Genomic DNA, 22697 nt, shown 5'->3' with positions numbered 1-22697 from the left:
TCCCCTGATGGAGCAGGGCAGCATCCACAGACCTCACATCTCCACCTCTCCCTTGTGCAAGGCCATGTGTGCACATGTACAACCAAGAAAAGGCTGCCTGCAGGAGACAGATTATTTCAGCTGTAGCAAAATCCTAGGTATGCCAGCATCACTCCCTGGCACAAACTCGATCATGCCCACATTTTGTCTGCCTGTAGAGTGGATGCAGTGATCTACCTCCTTTCAACGCCTCTTTTAGGGGTTTTCTCCATTTCTTAAAAAACCAACTCACCTAAAATCCCTAGATGCAATGAATTATTACTACTATTATTATCAGTGTGTGGTAGCTGGCTAGCAAGAGACATGTTTTATAATCTTATTACTCACACCAAGTCTATGAACCACAGTTCGACCGACAGCCAGAGGCTCGGTTCTGCAAAGAATATGCTGTGTATTAACCACTGAAGAAAATCCAAAAGCTTCTGGTTTTCTTTTATTAAACTATTTAGAATCTACACCACAGTAAATCTGAACCATAAGGTTTCCTTTTTATAGTGCTTAGCAATCCTATTTTACAGTAACAATAAAAAAACCAACCAGTTGTAAAAATTCTTGACCTTTGTGCTGCATTAAAAAGGGGGCTTAGGAGACCACTACCTCATGAGAAGGGACATTTGGTCTGTATTAACTCCTGCAGCTCTGTGGAATCCTTGCAGGTTTTTGGGTGCCAAAAAGGGAGATCAAGACAGCCTGGGGGAGGCCCTTGAATATTCAGATTATTTTCAACCTGGGGCAGTTCAGCTTTCCAAATGCTACAGTCAGGTACCAGGTTTGGGACCCTGTGGTAGGTCTGTCCAGGGGGAATGCTGGGGTCATGCCTGGACCACAGGAGAATGCCTTCTGGTGTCTCCTGCCTCCCTTGCCCCTTCCACCCCTACAACAAAGCTGAGACAGGCATGAGCTGGGACAGTCCCACAAACCACTCTGGTTTGTATCACTGCAGGCTGCAATGCCAAAAGAACAAAGCGTATTTTAGGTGAGCAAGAGCTGTGGACGGGAAAGCCATGCATTAGCCTTTGCAGAGGGCATCCTGAACTCCTAAGTTGCTTCTCTTCCAGCCACACAGTGCCCATACAGTGCCCACACAGTGCCTTGCTCCAGCTGCAGGATTCACCAAGTACCTCAAAGACTTTAGTGGGAGACACATATCATCAGAGCAGCAGTTGGCCTATGCAACATTTACAGGTTCCCCTAAATTGTACAACACAGCACACACTCAGTAATGTTTTAAAAGATGTACTGCAAGCAATGGTGAGATGCTTACAATTCATGAACAAATAAATATGGCCTGATTGGAAGGCCATGAGTACATTGGAAATTCTTTCCCTTGCCTTGAAAAGCCACTGTGAGGAAATGAGAGGCAGCTACAGTTTGCCCTTGCACAGATAAGCTGGACACAGGACTTATTCATCACTGAACAAAATGGTCAGTGCAGCCCTCCAGCTATGTCCAACATGACAGCATACATAGCAAAATCCAGGGAAACGTGAGGAAAATGCTCTTGCATCAGACCATTCCTGTAAAAAGCCTTTCTCAACAGCTGGTGGAAGAGCACATAAGGCCCAGTGACTCTTCCCCAGCTGGCAGCATCTGCATTATCTCTACATATCTTCTTCATGGAAAAAGAGCCAAGGAGAGAAGGTAGCCAAGCCAGAAATAGGATGGTGTCAAAGCAGGCACCAAGTGGTGATTCACCTCTCTAGCCTCAGAGATTAGAAAATGATCCTGCCCTTCCCAGATATTAGTTTAGCCAAAACATCACCTGTGTAATTCTTTTATTTGCAGAAGCTGCCAGACACAATCTCTTTGTGAGCCCAACTATGGAGCTTGTTTCCAAGAAAGACAAACAGAAGGAGGTCATGAATGCTATTCCTGCGTGACAAGGGCTGCAAAAATTCATAAGCAACACAGGAGACCAAAGTGCAATCCTTCAGCTCTGCCCCTGGTGTGCCATATGATCTTGGCCAAATCACTTTGCCCAGGATTTCCATCCTTTTATTTCACCCATGACTCAGCAACAAATGTACCACACTCAGTAATTATGGAAACACCAAAGAAACTTGAAAGTTTAACATAGCCTTCTCCTTTTGTCTTGGTCTTAAGGTCAATTTTAGTGGGCATAAAATTGCATTTGTGTCATTGCTTGCAAACAACAGAATTCACAGGTTGGGTTTTGGCATGGGGAAGAAGGCAGCCACTGGGCAATGAAACGGAAATTCAGGCATCAGTAATCTCTCCTCTGTCATTTGTGAGCTGTGTGACTGTGCCAAGTTATTTGACACTTCCCTGCCTCAGCTTCTGCAGTTATAAACCAGGTTTGTTGCTGCTCTCCCATCTTGCAATGTTACTGCTCATGTGCTGACCACTCACAACTACTCTTGCACTCATACTGCCAAGGTGTTTCATTCCTAAAACCAGCTAAGCATGTTTTCCAGAAAAAAGAAAAAATGAGTCTATGATACCCTGCCTTGACTTACTTTGATTCTAGCACAGAAAATACAAGACACATCTATATCTGTCCCTTCTTGATAGACAAACTTAATTAACCTTTGCTATTCTGTTCCAACCTATTCTTTTAGACAAAGGCAGTGACCCATAAACAATATGTTACCATCAGAATCTCAACTGCAGTGACACCTAGAGATATAGCCCTATCAGCAGTATTGGAAAATAAACCACTTAGATTAGCTCCTCCAAGAAATATGGATTGCATTCATGTCACACATGAGCTGTCAGAAACATTAGGATACTTTTAGCATAAATCTGTAGTGTGAAGGGTATGTTATGAATACAGTATATAATTCACTGCTTACACATAAAATTGGGACTGTCTTGGGTGACTTGCACAATGTGTATATATTTACACACACAAGCACACATTTTATACTGACTTCTGGAGAGTAAGACTGCAATTTCTATGGGAGAGACAGGCTTTTTTTGGTGGAAAAACTGGGCCAGAAAGCAGAAGCAGGTGGAAGAAGTTGAAAAGAGACAAATTTTTTACTAGCAAGTGGCTATTCTTCAACCTCCTAGCTGTCCTGTCACAGCCACATTCTTCTGGATTTAGTAAAAAAGAATTTTTCCAAGTTTGGTAGTTCTAAGAAATCTTTGGTGCTTCTAGGAAATCCTTAAAAAGCAGTTTCCTACATCAGCAATACTAAATACTTTACAGATGGCAAATGTAGATCCCACACTAGAAAGCAAGTCAAAATTTCTCATAAGTTATTTTTGCTCTAAACTGGTGTAAGGAAAGAACAAAAAAGTTGAGGTTCTGAAAGAGAGAACACTGGTTTGCCAAGAATGGGAAGTTCTGGGAAGGGAAGAGGAAAGGGGAGGAAAGGGGAGGAAAGGAAAAGGAAAGGAAAAGGAAAAAGAAAAGGAAAAGGAAGCTGAAGTTCTGAAATGTGTCTAAAACACCTATAGTAGCCTTAACCTTTCCCAGGAGCAGGATACCTGGAGTTACCAGAATATGAAAGAAAAGCAGCCACTGGTTCTGAGGTGTGGGGGCACATTCTGCATCTTGCTAATTTTTAATGGTTTAGCTGTATGAACCAGAAGTTTTAATATTTTTGTGGGATGATGCTGACTCACAATATGAGTCCAGATTCGACTTGTGCTGTGGATCACATGCCAGCAGTTTGTCAGCTTCGAAAATCAAGTCTGCTTAGATTGAGACATGTCCAACAAGGCTTTACTTTTAATGTGATAGAAGAGGCTGCAATCACCCCATATTCTCCCACAAGTTTCAGAAACACCAACTTTCAAGTACACCAACCCACTCTGACATGCAGTACTTATGTTGCTGTTAACTGGAAGGAATGCACACAAATTCGCATTGTAATGAGCAATTACAAGAGCTTCAAGGAAGACTCCAGATGCCCACACAGGACTGCAGGGAAAAGAGAGGTACAGTAACCACCAAATCTGCTACATTTCCTACCAACCTAGGCTTGTCTCTTCCTCAGGTGCAACACCAGACATATGCGATTATCTGCCTTAGAGCTGGAAGGAGCAGCAGAATATAAATGACCAAAGGAGCCTCAACCAAAACAATAATCTTCATTATGCTTATCAAATCATGATGGATACAACTTCTGCTGTGACTGTATATAGATGAGGAAAACCTACAGAGAAATACATAAAATATTTGCACCTTTATGAATCCACTCGAGCATGCCAGCCTCTGCAAAGAACAAAGACTAATGAAATCTGACATTAATCTACATTAAAGATTCAGTGATTCAGTTTATTTGCCAATGCTCAATGATGCATTAATCCTCATCTCATCCCACACACACTCACATGTTTCCTCCCCGGCTATTCTCTCTTGCTCCCTAAATTCTGAAACAGGAGACAGCTGGGCTGCTCAAGGCCTTGTCTGCATCCAGAAGTTAAATATGTAATTCTCCCTGTGTGAAGTTAATCTAGGATCTGTGAGCCTTCACAATTGAGCCTTAAAAAGCCAGGTGTCTTGTCTACCCAGCTTAAACTAAAATACCTTCCAGTGAGCACAGTGGTGACTTCTACCCTAAAAGCATACCTCCTGCGAGATCACACCTTAGCAAGCTGCCTTAATTTGGTTACAGCAGGCACTGAACAGCTATGATTCTGGCAAAGAAACAAAGATCGAAAACTTTGATCAAAAAGTTAACAGGAATACAAGTCAAAAAAGAAAATGGATTTCTCTTGGAGTCTGGTTTAATAAAGCCTGTACATGTAAAAAACGAATTCAGTCAGTACAAGCTGCCCAGAAGTCGTCCCAGAGTAGGTAACAGCTACATGTTTCCCCTGAGGAGGATAAGCATGCACAGGTTTGCCAGCAAAACCTCCTGAGCGCAACCAAGGTCTGATTCCTCTTTGAGGATCATGCTTTGAATGAAACTCTCATTTAATTCCTTACTATGCTTGACAGAAAGGCTCATTAGTTATTCATCCTCCATTTATTGCTATTTCTGTGATCTTCCCTTGCTGGTAACCCGCGTGTGCAGAATCGATGTAAAACCACGTGCAGCAACTGAGACCTTGCTCCCCTTACAAGAAACCATCTTCAGCACCACACAGGGTTTTACAACCTCAGCATCACTGTACCCACTGCCATCAAATGTTTTCTTACTAAAACTTTTTATCATTATTTGTGCCATCTTATGCTGTTGTAAGAGTATGCAAACCCTAAGACTCAGAACTCTTCCAGCAAAAACTATCTTACATGTAGATCAGTCTGAGAAACAGTAAGTTCCAAACATTGACCCTGAACTACACCCTGCCCTGTGTCAGAGGAGAAGTTGATCCTGGTTTCAGGACATTTAGAAGCTGGGGAGACATCAATTCTGCAGGCAAAAAGCAGCACCTTTATTCTCTCTGCTTGGCCATCCAAAACAGCAAAGGACATCCTCTCTGCTTGGACATCCAAAACACCAAAACAGCACTGAGGGATCCCAAAAAAGTCTGCTCTGGAGAAATTAAAATCTTAGATATGGTATACAATTAAATTCACACATAAAGGTCTATGGAATAATGTGGTATGTCCCAAAAGGGACATCCACAGCTTTGAGCCTCCTGGGAGAAAGAAAACTGTCCTTCTCGACAACAACCACGTAGTTTTTTTTCTTATTTTTCCCTTCGAGATCTCACTAATTTGAATGACATTTAAGCAGAAGTTAGTTTCTGCAGGGCCTGAAGAGAAGAATTATGGAAACCACACAGTTGTTTTTATTTCTTTAAGGGGTGTCAAAGGCTCCACAGCAACAAGTAACAGGTAATCTCACAAGTGAGACACAGGCTCTCTGAACCAAGACTTTCTATATGCATTACAGTACATGACAACAGAACCCTGAGGATACCACATCTTCATTCCAAGTTTTAACATACTCATGCAACTCTTCCTCAAACACTATGCGCTAGGTGAAATGAGGGACTAGCAGCCTGCAAGAACATTATCTTCTCAAGGCAAATGTTGCCACTCTTCGTTTGTCTTGTGATGGTGTCTCCATGCATCAGCAAGATAAGTGCTATAGATGCTTGAGAAGTAACCTTCTATCTGAAATACTCTGCTACACCAGGCTAACCCAACCAACCAAAATGAAAAAGTTGAAAAAGCACTCGGCACCTCACCCCATTACCATGCACAAAATGTAACTCGCCTTGACTAATTTTCCCCTTGGCCTGGTGATTAAACTCATCAGCTGGAGAGGACGCCATCAACTGGAAAGGTGTACCTTCATGTGTCAACACACTGAGAGAAGAAAGCTCTCACGGCATGGGCTTGCACCGCAGAAGGAAGAGAGACAGCTCTTTATCCCATACAGCTGTACTCATGGCAGAAAAAGGGACGTGGAATAGTGGTAATTGCAACCACCCTGGCATTAGTTTCAGCTCCTTGGTATAAAAAATTAAACGCCCTTTTGGAGCTGGTCCCTGTGCCAGAGAAACCTGGCTAGAGAAACTCTCTGTCAGCAAACAGGATGACCTATCTGTTCACCTACACAGGAGGTTTTGGTGGACATTTCACTGTTGAGTGGTTTCACAACACAGCCTTTGCAGAAGCAGCCTGCCCTTGTCTTGATGCTCTACAGAAGAGGTCTGCCCTCTCCTGTCCTTACAGAAGGGACACAGGCGTACACAGACTCAGACGGTATAGCCTTACCAGTTCAGTCTCAAACAGGAAAAGCATCTCTGCAGTCCAAAACCAAACAGTCCCAGAGTTACTGAATGTTTCCACTTCGCCAAGAATCCCCCATATTGGCAGATTTTCCCTTTTTCCAGTTTCTGACTGGTACTGACTTGGAGATTACAATTATCAAGTCCTACAGTGTGAGGGCTTGATTTGCTTTATATCCTAACAAAGTACATAGAGCTCTGGTTTGAACCTCTGAGGTACTGCCTGTAACCAGAACTACATGAGTAAAAATCACAAGGTCTGGAGCTGACATTACCAGAACACACAACTAGCAATATGCCATGTCACATTCAATTGACTACAACCAAACTGCTGCACAACAGCACGGTCTCCCGGGTCACCTCGGCGCACTGGATGTGAAACATGGAAAAAACCCATGCTTCTGAAGAGCAAAGCCTCCCAGAAATTACACCTTAGGCTCTCAGGATGTTATGCTGGGCAATTGAATTGGACTCTTTTTTCTGGAAAACAATTAATAATCTACTGTCACATAATACAGAAGATAAAATCAAGTTAGTGCCCTTTGCACTTACGGCAATTTATCCATACCATTATCACTATCCAACTATGTAATTACTTTTGTTATGCTGCATTGCAACCACCCATTTTGTCTAACTTTCTCAAAATGGGTCCTAATGCTACCCTGGAATATGATTCTGGTTTTGCACTGCCACAAAACCAGCAAAGAGGAGATCATACCTGCCACTGTTTTCCTGACTGGCTCGGCATGTATGTCGTCGGAAGACTTCGAAGGCTGTTCTTCATGGCCGACCCCACAATTGTACCCCCTGTCTCACTTGAGGAAGGCTCACTGGCCACTGCCATCTGGTACTGGGAGTAGTTGTACAGGTTGTTATAACAAGGATACAGAGATGGCTGGTAAAAACTGCTGTAGTAGGCGGAGTCCACAACCAATTCAGATGTGCTCTCCAAGTGCCCTCTGCTGGGAATGGAAGGGATGTCCTGAATGAGCATCCGTCCCTCTGGAAAAGAAAAAAAAGGACCATTATCTTTCACCTTCTAATGAGCTACTACTCCTCCCAAAGGCTGGACAGAGCGTGGTAAATAAGAAATAGGAGCTGAAAGCTAAACACGGCTGAGTGTTCGATGGAAACTCAAGTGGACCAAGAACTACTCATAGTCCAAGACTGCCACCTACACACACCACAGACTGCAAAACAGCAGACACAACCAACTGCAGGTTAAGACAATGCTCTGAATCCTCAATCAGTATTAACGGATGGGGATAATGATTTACATCGCCCAACTCTGCAGTCCCTACTACTATTTAACCTGTAACAGTGTGAGAAGTCTCTTGTAACTCTCTAGAAGCAGAAAGGATCTAGCTACAGAATGAGTCCTTCCAGCCAGTGTCCTGAAGGTGAGAGGGCACTTTCTGAACATGCCTCCAGGAAGGGGAAACAGCCACAAGGCAAGAGAAGCTGCAGTGGGCAAAATACCACAAGAGCAGCCAAGGTGTCCCAGAAACTCACAAGCTAACTGTAAGCAGTACAGTCCTCAATCCTTGCTGAGCCTTCAAACCCAAATTTAGCTCCCATACCTAGAAAATCAGAGCAGAACAAGATCCCCCACCACTAGCAAAAGAGGATGAGGAGAAAGGTACTGCTTGTGACTTGCTGCATCCACTCTGGACTGCCTCTAGATCAGGAGTTAGCTGGCTGTGCTCCCCACAGGCAAGGTCTGCCTCCCTGTCTTTCCCTAAGATGGGGATACTTCTCAGACAACAAGAAGCCATGATTTCCCCACTCTACTGTCAACCAGGGCCTTGCAATATTTGCAAGCATGAAAAAGAGAAGGTGCTTGCTGGTACCATTGCACAGCCAAGCTCTCCCTCATACGTGGCATCAGTTACATTGCCAAGCCAGACAAGAAAAAAACTGCCACAATCTTATACATACATGTACAGGGGGAGAAAAAAAATCAAACATCCAGATCCTTCCATATCTGTAGCTCTGGTTCTAGTTTGCATGTCAGGCAGGTCTAGTTTGTTCTGGATCTTTCTCTTGGTGTACCTGTATGTTAGTTACTTACCTGCGGAAGGAATATGGTGGCACACCAGCCTCTCAGAGTCAGGACAACAACATCCACAGTCCTGTGTATTAGCTGTGTATTAGATCAAATAATCAGTTTTACCCATTATTGCTATTTCCAATGCAATTGTGTTTCACTTCTTCAGCTATAATGAAAGCTTTCTGCAATCATGGATCATCTCCTTCCAGGTCACTAAATTACACAGTGCCCCCATTCAGATCGTGCTGCCATTCTGTTGACATCAATGAACTATTTATTAGCAAAGACTGTTTTATGCTTCCTGCACCTGATTTTTCTGCAGAACCATGTCAGCTGACCTTGTTCATCTGGAGTATTTCTCTAATTTGCACATAAAACAAAAGTGCCTGCAATGCCACAGAAGACTTGTCAGAGTTTCTTTTTCATTTTTATAATTTTTTAAATTGTTATTATTCTGCTTCTAGGCAAGACTCTTAGATCCTTTTGTCTGCATCTGATAAAATCAGAATTTAGACCACAGACACAGCGCAAGCTTGACTCCCTTCCCTAAATTTACCTCTCAAATAAAGCTGCATTCCAGTTGCTCTGCTTTAAATGTTGCAAAATAGAAGCCAAAAGTAAAATCCTCCAACACATTCCTTGCTGGGATACAGATTTCACATGACAGACACATGCAAGGCAGTCATCTGCCGAACTTCTCACAAGGCTGTATTATGCTGCACATATGTGTGATTTCTTCTAAAATCTCTGCAGTGCCTTTCAATTTACAATGCAGTATTAGAAGGGCTACTACTCCCCATTAAAAATACTAGCACCAGGAAGATGAGGTCTTTTTACACCTGCATGATCTGGATGAGGGGATCACGATTATCCTCAGCCAGTTCACAGACAACACTGAGTCAGACAGAAGTGCTGGTCTGCTGGGGGGCAGGAAGACTCTGCAGAGGGATCTGGACAGGCTGGATCATGGGCCAAGGCCAGTGGTGTGAGGTTCAGCAAAGCCCAGTACCAGGTCCTGCCCTTGGGTCACAGCAACCCCAGGCAGTGCCACAGGCTGGGGCAGAGTGGCTGCAAAGCTGCCCACAGGGAAAGGAGCTGGGGGTGCTGGTGACAGCAGCTGAACATGAGCCAGCAGTGCCCAGGTGGGCAAGAAGGGCAATGGCATCCTGGCCTGTACCAGCAACAGTGTGGCCAGCAGGAGCAGGGCAGGGATTGCCCCCCTGTAGTTGGCCCACACTGGTGAGCCCACACCTTAAGTACTATTTTCAGCTGGGCCCCTCACTCCAAGAAAGACATTGAGGTACTGGAGCATGTCCAGAGAAGGGCAATGGAGCAGGGGAAGGTTCTGGAACACCTGTTCAATGAGGAGTGACTGGGGTTGTTAAGGCTGGAGTAAAGGAGGCTTCCTTATCGCTGTCTACAACTGCCTGAAAGTAGGCTGTAGCCGGGGGGGTTAGGACTCTTTTCCCAGGTACAAAATGGCAGAATGGCATGAGACAACCTCAAGCTGTGCCAATGAAGGTTCAGGCTGGACATCAGAAAGAACTTTATGGAAAGGGTTGTTAAGCATTGGAATGGGCTGACCAGGGAGGTGGTATCACCATTCCTGGAGGATATCAAGGAATGACTGGATGTGACACTAGGTGCTACGGTCAAGTTGACAAGGTGGTGATGGATCAAAGGCTGGACTCAACGATCTTGACAATCCTCTTTCAATCTAAATGATCCTGTGATTCTGATTCTCTAATAAACAGGAGAGATCAGTCATCCTGGGTGCCAGCAGCTAAAAGGAAGAGGGGGAGAAAGTAACAGCTTTTGTTGCAACTTTTGGAAAGGTCTTATGCACTACACTTCCTAACATGGGACAAGATAGGCTAGGCTAGAACAGAAATTACCCATAGCTATCCACCAAATCACACCACCATTCCTGATATTCCTGATACTTCTGTGACATTCCAGTGGCTGTTAGCACTACAGCTCCCTCCTGAAGAGCAGCAGTAGCAGTATTCTGCTGCATTAATGAGGAGGGGAAAAAAAAGCTTTTTGATCCTTCTTTTGTCTTTCTATCTTCTATCTGTGGTTTGGGCTACCATCATTTGGCACCAGCAGCGCAAAAGGCTTGACTTGTCCCACATTTTCTTTTATGTAGCTGCAAAACACCCACCAATGGTTCAGAGTCAGGGCTGTTAAAACCCACTAGAAGTGTTCTCTGCTTTCTTTCGGCTGTTGCTCCATGGTCCAAGTCTTTTCACCACTATCAGCTGCTCTCTCCAAAGCTGGTCTGCAGAGCTGGCTCATTCAGCAACTCAGGCACCCATATCCATAAATCCCCAAGCATCAGCAGCCTGGGACATTTTTCCCTTATAAACCCAGAGTTATGAAATCCATAGTCCTTGTAACATCTCCAGCACACAACCATTCTGAGCCGCAGAGCCACATCACAAAGACGTGCCCCAGCAGATTAACAACAAAAAATAGAAGCAAAGGGAAAGGCAAAAGTTCAAATGAAGGGAAACACACATCCAGCTCCTTGAAGAACTAGGACTCCTGTGACACCGCAGGAAATACAGACAGAAGAGTTAGTTTTCCCTAAATCCCATGAGACACCACACTTCTAAATGTGGAAGGACAGATCTGTAGGAACCAACATCTGTAACTCTCTAGCTGGGGTTCCTCAGGCTGGTCCTTGGCCCATATCTGTAAGGGAAGACTCCTACCGACTGGCTGAACCTTCCTACAGCCATGCCTCCAGCCACTCAACCAAGTAAGTGGTCTCCTTAGGGGAGGCTGTCAGCCTGCGACTGACTGTCTTCTGCCAGCAAGTAGAGAACACCAAGGTTAAGGAAGAAGCTTTCAGCTGATTTCTTTCTTTCTTCCAAATTCAACACAGCTGAATGGCTCTTCTGCAAGAAGAGGGTCCTCCCCTGCCTTAGAGCTTGCAGCATTACAACACCTGCATAACAAGGTGAAATTTTTGAGTTATTAAGCTCTCAAGAAGGTAACCCCTACTGCCCTGTAGCTTCCACTCTGCCCCTCCACCTGCGCTTAAAAAATGAGATCTGCTGCAGGAGCTGTGCTTATGCCTTGGCTATCTTCACTCCCCAGACGGAAATAGTAGGAAGGGCACCTGGGCCTTTCCCTTGCTATTACACACAAATTTAATATTTTGGAAGCTGCAAATACAACATGATCAAAAATGGGACTGAGCCTGTACAAGGAGATACAGAAAATAGCGTAACAGTAACAAAAAAAGAAAGCAGTTTAAATTCTCACTAAGATTTTGGAATGCCAAATCTACTATGTAGGGTCATCTCTTCCTCCCTGAGCAACACTTTTACAACAAAGACAACAGTACCTCTTCATGCAGGCGTGCCCTTGGATCTCTTAAGTTATTTTCTATGTCTTTACTAAGTCCTGTAGAGAACCGATGCTACTTTTTTGCACTATGTACACAGTAAGAAATATGGCCCACTCTTTCATAGAAGATCAATATGATGCACAATAAATACTGGTATTGATCTTTCAGTGTTGTAGACGACTCCCCGACTCTATGGCATATTAATAGTAGTTAACCAGTAATTCATTTCAGGGTGGCTGGTATTTTCTTTTAAAGAAGGTGAGTACTAGGGGTCAGTTACATATATATGGTTTTACATTCAGTAACCTATGATGGGCTCCTGCTTTTGCTTAGCAGAGCACAGTGAAAAACACTGGTCCAGTCCTTAGGTAATGTAAACCAGTCTCAGACCATTTACTTCAATAAAGCTATGGTGATTTACACAAATTACGGATATGCATGGCAAAATCAACGCAGAAGCCAGTATATAGATCATTTGGGAGAAGAAAGGAGAAAGGCCAGGTAATTTACAGGAATTTCCATCATCATCTCCTTCTCACAGATGCAAATGTATTTTTAAGGTTATATAGTGAGAAGTAAAAACACTGAAATCTGAAGGCCGCATAAAAGCATGGAGTATTTTCTATTCCTACTGGTACTGTTAAGGGCCAGTTTTACATCTTATTATGTGCTGGCAATGGTAATTTAAGCATGTGTGGGTAAGCCTCTGATATGAGGTCAAATGACATAGAGTCCATACTAATAGACTTTCTTAGGATGTAAAACAGGATGGTAGCACCAAAGTGCCTACTGGGAATGGTTACTGAAACACAAAGAAATCTGGGGGAAATTATTAGTCATCTTACTTGTGAGAGATGCACACCAGTAACTGTTTTATAAATCAGGATAGCAGAGCCACATTTCCATGTCTGGGAGCATGCCATAGCATGGTTCAATTTAGTCATGTGGCATTAGACTGGGTTAGTCTCCAGCTGACTGGGCATTTCAGAAATATGCATTGTGGCAATTACGAGAATTTCACCGCCCTCATTTACTGACATGTGTTCTTATATTAACTAATGGTTCACAGTTTTGGTTTTTTTCTTTGCCTACAGAGACTCTGCACATACACAGCTCTGCTGTTGAAAATACAGAACTGTGACTACTCAAGGAACACAGTGACTCCACAAGCAGGTAAGCATTGCCCAGTAAGCAAGCTCAACTACTGGTAAGTTTACATTTCTTGCAGTTTTCAATTTAGAGTGACTGTTTTCACGAGTTTTAATACTTCCTGCAACACAGCTTCTGCAGAGGGACAGCTACACCATTAAAACACACACAAAAATTATTCAGTCAGGAAACACCTGCCTTCTTACCTCAAAAGAATCTTGTATCTGACAACTTCTCCTTGCTCAGTACATAAAGCATTGACATGCTCCTATTAGCTGGTTTAGCAATATTAAGTCTTGCAATGCATTAGTTTAGTTCAATTCGTATCTGGCTTTGAGGTTGGACAGTAGCCTTGAACAAGGCCAGTGTGAAATCACTCCCTAACATCATAATCAGAAACTCTGGTACAATGTGTTTCTCCCACCAGACAATCATGACAGAGCTATTTCAGATGTCAAAGAAAGCTGGCACTATTACTTTCTGCTGAGAAACGCTGCCTTCCAAGGAACAAAACCCCCATGGCGTGCTCTGTCTTTGAGAGGAGTATTTCTATTCTCTTGGTATTAGAAGTTGTGGATTATCTTTGGTTCCAGCACTGAACTTTTAACTTGATATAAAGTTAATGTGCTAGACAATGTTCATTTCAGGCAAGGCTGTGGGGTTGTATAATTTTCTGCCACCCCCAAAAAAGGCCATTATCTGTAATTACCCATTACCATGCATAATTATTTCTTCTATTCTGGTCTATGGCCCCCAGGACTTCATGATGTTACAGCTCACTGCATTATCTTATCAAATTTGTTAAGGAAGCTTTTTTGACCTTTTGATCACTTGTCACAGCATATACAAAACCCGGCAGTAAATTGTCTAAGCATGTAGCGTGTGATTTATTATTTGTACCTTGCATAGTGATACCGTACAAAATATTACACATGAACACCTTCCCTATTCCCACTCCCTGCTTTAGATCAAGTAAGAAATGGAAAGGAAACCCTTCCAGTAACAGAAGGAAGGGAACAGGAAAAGGCTGGAGTCTTTCAGTGGGAATTTAAGAAGCATGACAGCAACAAGCAGCAAAACCAGAACATCAGGCTCTGAAGACAACCCCAGCTGCTCTCTTCTCCAGTGCCACCTTTTATCTTTCTCCTCTTTCTCCACAGAGACTATTTCATCTTGTTTTCACAGCTTTATAACCTGCTGATCCCTGCTCTTTCACACAAAGTCCATTTACTGCTCCTTCACTATGCAGAATACAAACCACCCAACCCCCCTTTCGGAGCTTTGGTTAATGCAGTATAGGTTCTCGACAGACAAATTTGGTCCAGTATGACATTCACAGGGATTGTCCTTTATGTAGACTGATGTGAATGTGCAAAGAACCAGGATTTTGTCTTCACTACTCTCAAAGCTCCCAGAAAAGGACCAGGCAGTGATCAACATCCCAGCACTACCTGCTTTGGCTAAGAGCTTCACTGCACTGTAAGTCCATGTACTACGCCCCTCTTCTTCCTAAGGGCACTAGAACTGCAGGTGACAGAGAAGCAGGGCACTCAAGAAAACAGGAGAGATAATGCCCTGTTATCCTGACTTTTGTTTTCCCCTTAGTTCCCTATACACTCCAGAGAGTGCTTTATCTTAAAACCTCTCATATAGGTGCTTGTATGTATAAAACTCTCAACTCATATCCCTAACTGCAAAGACATATTGATGAAATTATGACTTAGGAAATTGCAGTACAAAAAAGAGGCTTTGGTGCTTTTGAACTGCATTGTTCAATAAACAAACTTCCCAGGAATCAGAAAATCTGAGACACTTTTCTATCATGAGAAATAGAAGCAAACATCAAGGACCAGGTATTTACTTTGGACCAAAAGTGAACAGTATGAACTGCTGTAGCACAAGGTATGCAGAATCATGCCTTTCAAATCTGTCAGTGAAAGCCTTCTCCCCTTAAAAGAAGACTGAACCAGGAGATCCTGGATTCCTAAAAGTAACCCTGAATGCTAACAGGTAGCTACTCAAGGCACTGCTGCAAAAATAAAACTCTTCTCTGTGTTTCTCTGCAGTTTGCAGATCTCTGGGCCTTCACTCTGTACTGCCTCTCAGGCAGTGGGGAGGTGGAAACCACTCTGTAACCAAGATGAGCCAGCAAACACAAGCAACAAGCAGGGTCCAGAGCAGAAGGGGAGACCGTGCTTGTACCCCTGTCCTAGAACCTGATTTCTGAGATGTACGAGCTCTTTTACTTTCATTCTCCTATTGAAAGCCAGATTTGCAGCACTCCCAATTATTTTGACCAGAAAGCTTTTCAGAAAACTGCGTCTCCTCCTCCCTCTATCAACTGCCAATGTTACGGCAATTGTTACGGCTACGTTGAGCTCAAACATTAAATTCTGGTGATTCTCCTTCCTTTCTGTTCAGATTACCTTCCCTGACAGTCCTGGCTATGGAGCTGTGCTCTAACACCTGTTAGAAACAGAAAAATATCAAGTAATGAGACTTGAGACATAAAGGCTAACTGCAGCTATGTCTCCAGGTCAGGAATAGCCAAAACACCTTACTGACACCACAGTATCTCTCCAACCCAAACTAGAAACTTACATAATTCTTCTCAAAGCAGGAATACACATTTAAAACAAACAAACAAACAAACAAACCAACCCCAAAGTGTGTGGTGTAACACCTCTGAGCCTCTTGTAGGCCTCTGGCCTCTTCCCTGAAACTGAAGTGTACAAGGACCAATCTATTCCACCTCTTTATCACAGCTATGCCGTATCACCTGCCAACTCCTATCATTTGCTTTTCACCTACTCCCACCACAGCAAGACAAAACAACCAGTCATTGCAGCTTTCCTGCAGTGGGTCTGAAAACTCAGGCTGTATGGGTGTCATGAAAAACTCCTTGCTAGGTGCAGCTGCTGGACAGTTGAGCTCAGCCAGTATTATCAATAAAGAGCTCGCATAATGGCAGCAATGGCTATGGGTACAGGGCATGCTTCTCAAGGGCTACTTGACTGGAAGAATTCAATTTCATCTAGAAGGAATCAATATTTTTTTTTTCTCCCCTCCAGGAATAACTCCAGAGTGGTCTTTGAGCAAAATGGCATTTACCTAGTTCTACTTCTGAAGGGCTAAACCAGTTCTAAGTGGGACAATAGATTTTAACAAGAACAAAACTTGCCAGAAAGAAACACTCTAGGATAAACGTTATGCAAAGGGGACAACACATTTCAGGGGAAGCTGGGAGACCTCAGAACTCAGGTTATTTCCTATAGGCCTTCTTGAGCCTTATGGTGAATTCACAAGAATTTTCCATCTCCAATGCTGCTGCTGCAACACCAAACTTACCCCATGAAATAACACAGAAAACTTTAACTGGAACTGGCATAGTCTGGCAAAGGCATAAGCAATCAGAACAATCATATTGGAGATCAAACAAAGATTAGCTAAGGAGATCACTAAAGTGTAAAATAAACGGCTGACTTTCACTCCAGTACATGTTCTCTGGTCTTTTAATAATTTCTTTGTCTCCTGCCTGAGCTCTTCCAACTTAAAGTCCAGGTGTGTCGGTCCAGACTACTGCTACATCCTCACCATTAGCTACAAAGAGAAACCTAGGCAACAGTATGAACAGGGAAACAGACACTGGTTTTGGTTCAGTGATGCCCTCCCTTCCAATATTCATTTTGAGCTGACTTTCTGGTATGCACCATGCTCCCAGGGCAGGAGTCCCACTTGTATTAGTTCCATGATCACCCCACCAGCTTCCCCAACCATATACCCGCCTAGAAGGACTGTGCCAGTTCGTCCTCTTTCACCAGGAACCACTAACATTCAGCACAGTATCCCCCAGGAACACCAGCTGTGCAGCAACAGTATTTCTCTGGGACAGACTTTTTAATTTTTCACTTCTCATATGGGTTAAAACAGTTTTTGCTTTCATGTTACCATCATCTAACCAAGCCTCCCTGCACTGCACTTTTGTCTTCTGCAGTGCTTGCCAGTACAGTGCACTTTTGTCTTCTGCAGTGCTTTCCATCACGTACCAGCACAACCTGTGATGATGCCAGATTTCTTTCCAAGATACCAATGGGATGATTACAGCAAAGAGCATGTCCCTGTGAGACGCCTCCAGAAACACTACTGTGTTAAAATTTCCTACACAGACCTACAAATGAATAGGACCATTTTCCTTAAAACCAGGTAACACATACAATACCAACTTTCTGTCAGTTCAGGTTCCTAAACAAGATGCCAAGGGATACAAAAATCAAAGGCCTTGCAGTACGGCACTTCACCAAACAATTTTGTAACAATATAAGATTACCAACTTGACAGAATTTTTATCCATAACCTTCTGTTAATTCACGCTGTGTGAACATCATTTGACAGCTGCATTTCTCCCTTTCTTGCATATTTCATTTTGCTGTGGATTGTTCCACTACTTTCAAAAAAGTGATGTCAAGCTGATAGATTTGCAGCCATGTACCCTACTACATCCACTTTTCTTGAAACACTGGCATGACATCATCATTCTTTTGAGATTTAGGAACTTTCTCAGTGTTAAAAGGCTTACTGGAAATCACAGAGTGGGTCACGTTGAAAGGGATGGCAGGGGGTCATCTGGCCTACCCACCCTACTCAAGCAGGGCCATCCTACAAGACATTGTACAGCACTGTGTCCAGGCAGTTCTGGAGTATTTCCAGGAAGGGAGACTTCCCATATCCTCAGCCAAGTTGTTGGTTTTTTTTCTTTTGTCTTCCTAATATTGCATATGACTTGTCCAGTCCTGCTGATTTCAGCCCCTGTTGGAACTGGAATGTCACCATCTCCATATAAAGCTATAATACTACATATCTTTTTGTAAAGCAAGGACAAGAAAAAATTATTGAGCATTTATTCCCATCTTCCATTGTAGAGTTATTATTCCATAATGGGTGAAATAATTGCTAACTCTGTTTGTGTGTTTCTAACACATTTCAAAAACCCTTTCAATTTCAAGATCTTTGGTTAATTTTAATCTTCACAGAAATCTGCATTTTTTTTAAAGAAAATGTGATTTGTGCAAAGAAAAAAAAACAAGGAGAGAGCAATTTCATCCAGAAGACTGCAGCCTGGCATAGTAAATTTCTCAGTCCCACACAGAGCCGCAGTCCAGATCCAGCTAAGAGAAGCTGAAATACGCCTGATTTCAGTAGAACTGGAGAAGGAACATTTTGTTCACATTTAGTGTACACTTAATAAAAATGATCTGCTGCAAACATTTAGCATGCAACTTAACAATCCTCCTAATACAGCAGTAGAAATAAAACCTACAGAAAATAATATTTTATGTCCACAATTAATTTAAGCTCCAGGCCTTCAATAAGATATCTATGGCAGCAAATTCACCTTTCAATGTCTCTGTCACTGACTATAGCGAAGTAGGCGATCTTTTTACGTGAGCTGAGGGGTAGTGATTGGTCTTTCTTTTCTTGCACTTTTGGTCATTATAACACAGCTACAGTGATCATATTCAAATCTTAAGTGGAAAAAAATATGAATGGCTTTGGTAAAGAAAATACATTCAAAATCTTTGAATATGGCTTCAACTCTGTGAAGGTGGTAGGCACTGTTTTAATGTTCTAGCATATGTTTGTCCACACTGAACTGATACAACAGCATTATTTACATATCTCAAGTTATTAGCATGTGTGACAGCTAACGGGATCAGGACCAATACAATCAGTGCTTCAGAAAATTAAGAGCATGAGTAACAAGGACCATTTTCAATCCTCAGTATAAAAGCTGGGAGTATGACTAGTGTGTGCATATCTATGTCTACATGTTATTATTCATCTTGAGATATCTGACTTGAGAAGGAAATTTACAAATGGTTAACTCTTTGTGTTCTTGCTACCAAATCCAACATGCTACTAAATGAGTAATGGAGACAAAAGTAAAACCACAATTTTTAAAAAACAGAGAAAGAAATTAAAAATTATAGGAAATTAGGTAGGAAAAACAGATTTCTGGACAATGATGGAAAACAGCCCAGACACCTGTAGGGGCAAAGAAGCAAATTCAGAGGAGGAGAAAGAAACTCGGTGTGGATTAAATCTAAAGGGATTTAAGTCATTAATGAGAGATCAAAGAAAACATTACAAGGGAGGGAAAGCTTCACAAGTGTCTGAGATAGGAGACCTTGGAGGAAATATGACTAGGTTAAAATCACTATGCCTCACACTAAAAATAATAAAGGGAGTAGGATGATGGTTGGAATTAGCTGGAGCCCATGCTTGGTTATAAGCTATTATCATGACAGAAACCCAAAAGTTTCTACAACAGACCAACTGGAAATAAGAGGAAGGCTTTTTAACTCTACCTAATATGTGATGCAAAAAAAAAAAAAAAAAAAGCAGGAGTAGTGATAAAACGCTGCAGACATCCAGCACACCTGACTGAGAGAACAAGAATCACACAGATGTGCATAACTTTTGTGCATGACTGCCAGTATTGCATAGGTGCAACAACATTTGCACTCACAAAATTGGCTTCAATACTAATGCAAACTGATCACTAATGAATGGTGTTCATGCATAACTGAAGAAATGCACAGTGACTGGAAGTACAGTGGTTTAGCATCTGCTGAGGTTCAGTTGTGTCCATTACTAAAGACATCCAAATAACCAAATAGTGGCTTATCCTGTACACAACAAAATAGTACAATAAAGACTGGAGACAGGAATTAAAAAATGAAAAATCTGACATCCGATCTCACCGCAAAGGAAGTTAAACTCAGTATTTAACTAACTCTCAGCAAGCTCTTCAAGAAAACACAGGACAGATGTGCATGAACAGTGTTTGTTATTTAAGTAAAGGAGCTGTTCACAATCCTGATTAAGACTAGCAGGTACTCAAACTCAGAAGAAAGTTCAGTAAACTTCAATAAAACAGAGGAATGAGAAGAAGCATATGAAAAGGCATTTCTACAAAAGACACCTTCAAAACTGCATTATACTTCTCATGTTATTAAGTGACAATCTACTGTAAATGGAAAATGGTTGAACAGGCTGAAATAGAAAGTTATTTGATAAATTAAGCAAATGAAAGCAGTCTTCAAGGTACAAGAAAGCATGTGAAACAAAAGGAGAAGCAAGAAATCAAATCAGTGCTCGGTTAGGGAAGCGTGCAGTACTCCTTCACTCCTCACTTATATCTTTTCTTTAAAACAAAGAGCCCCACACATTCAGAGAAGTTACAATAACTGTTTCAAGGACACAGAAAGGAACAAGAGGTTATCTGCAGATAGTGAATAATGTGCCCATGGATAGTAAATTCTTAGAAATTCCTAGTACATTTTCTGCTTCTGCTCCATTCCTTATCTCAGTGTTCATAATAACAAATGGAAAGCACAATCTGGCACAGATAACTCTCTAAATCTGAATGCACATATGCAAATGCCAGCGTTACAGAGGAAGAGTTTCCAAGGCAAAAAGAACAATCAGATGTGCTGACCAGCCCTGTTACCTTAGGTGGGAAGAAAATCTGGTGCTAGGACACTGTACACGGCAAAGTTTGTCCAGCACACAGCAAACACCACTTGGCAGCTATCTTGCTCTAAGCACAGATATACGTCTTTAATCTTCATGTGGTGTGAAAAAACTTGGACAGCAAGATGCTGAAAACACAAAAAGCCCCATGGTGAAGTATTTTTGAAAATGAAATAAACCTCTAAAATAAAGGTCTATTGAAAATCCTTTCGGGGGAAAAAAATCTCTTCTGAAATGTGAAAGGATAGAAGTAACTGCTGAGGTTCCTGTGGTTTGCCTCCATTTCAGGGCTGAGCAGTCTTTCTCTCTCAAAGTAAGGAAGTAGGGGTAGGTCATGACTGGTCCCTGGCACCCTTGCTTTCCTAGCACGCTGCAGAAACCTCTCCCCAGCCCCTGCCTCTGATGAAGACAGCCCTAGACAATGTTCTGAATACCACTTGCACAAAAAAAGAAAATCAATCGTCTCTGAGGATTTTCCAAATATGTTTATAATTCCATTTGTTTTTACACTTCCAGCGAATCATCACACAGGACTGAAAGTCTGAAAGGAAAATAAGAACTTCTTCATTCAGACACTTTGAGAACTGCTGTTATTTCTACCTTGTTTCACCAATACAACTGAAATACCAGCGCTTTGACCAGAGTCAGTGCTTCACTGAATGGATATATACAGTACTCCAAATATTAGCTCGGTTAAAACAGAGGCACCTACACAAATGTGTGCATGCAAAGCTGCAGGAACAAATATTGCTTGAAAAGAAGAGAAGGAAAACTGCAAGCTTTGCAAGAGAACTGGAGAACTGACTGGAAACATCTAATCAGGGATGCAGAACCCTGTAACATTATGATTTATTTAACACAGTCAAGGAATGGCTAGAGGCAATGAATCATATAAGAGATGACAAAGCTGTAGGAGATTTCCGTCATCTACATTGCCTGCACATTGATCAGAGTTTACCCCCATATTAATCACTAGAGATCATAATCTAACACACTCTTAAACACCTCTCCTGATTACGCTTCACTTACCCCCTTGTCCTTATGCAGGTCACTCCGCTGCTAATTGCACTACTCGTTAGGAAAAAAAGTGTCTAGTGTCTAATCTAATTTTGCCTTTTTTAGTTTCAAGCCGTTGCTCCTTGTTATGCTGTCTCAAGCACTGTAAATAATCCCTCCCCCTCCTCCATATTATTACCTCTCAAATATTTATAGACTGTTTATATCCACCCTTAGTCTCCTTTTCTACAAGCAATACATCATTTTTGTCACCCTTCCCTCTATCCTTTCAGATTTATCTATGTCCTTTTATAATGAGATGCTCAGAACTCCTCTACCATTTTCCCAAGTACAGTGAACCCCAAGCAGCAGAGAGAAGCTGAAATGCCCACCCCTTCTTGTTTCACAACCAACTCCTTCTTACATAACTCTGAGCGAAACACATTATTTTGATATAAATTGAAAATTAGAAAGCCATGGCCACCACACTGTGAAGGGCATTGTTCAATGCATACTTGTATCAGTCTGGGATTAAAAAAGCCTATTCGGGATAAATTTTATCCTAAATCAAGGGAAGATTGTTCAAAGCTCCTGTAATATTTACTTAGTCCAGCCTGAAAGAGATTTAGTAACTAAGAAAACTACTATACAGGCAGACCATTCCCAGCAACTACTTCCCAAGACAATATCTAACTTGCACTATGGAAATCATGTCAATCCAAGAGGGCTAAGACGATCACAAACTCTTACAAGAGACACATGCAAATGTAATTCTTTTTTTCTCATCTTAACTGCAATGAACTGGAGAAAACCAATGATGATGACGATGATGCATTAGTTATTCACAGGTGAAAGACACAAAACTTCCCTCTTTGCTTGCTTTACTATCCAGTAAAGACAGGTCATGTTTAACTG

General features: G+C 42.2%; 1 protein-coding gene across 1 annotated transcript in view; it reads right to left on the bottom strand.

Annotated features, from left to right (window-relative positions):
- DMRT1 (doublesex and mab-3 related transcription factor 1) overlaps positions 1-22697 on the bottom strand; it is a gene marked incomplete at both ends in the record, with an annotated part of 58092 nt that overhangs the window by 27215 nt on the left and 8180 nt on the right. The window contains one exon of the mRNA XM_084224856.1: positions 7415-7698. Within this exon, the coding sequence (XP_084080982.1) occupies positions 7415-7698 (284 nt within the window). The remainder of the gene's footprint in view (positions 1-7414; positions 7699-22697) is intronic.

The sequence above is a fragment of the Fringilla coelebs genome (genome assembly GCF_963513975.1).
Source record: "Fringilla coelebs genome assembly, chromosome: Z".
Taxonomy (NCBI): domain Eukaryota; kingdom Metazoa; phylum Chordata; class Aves; order Passeriformes; family Fringillidae; genus Fringilla; species Fringilla coelebs.
The sequence above is the reverse complement of the archived record's forward strand: the minus strand, read 5'-3'. Positions and strand labels throughout refer to the sequence as shown.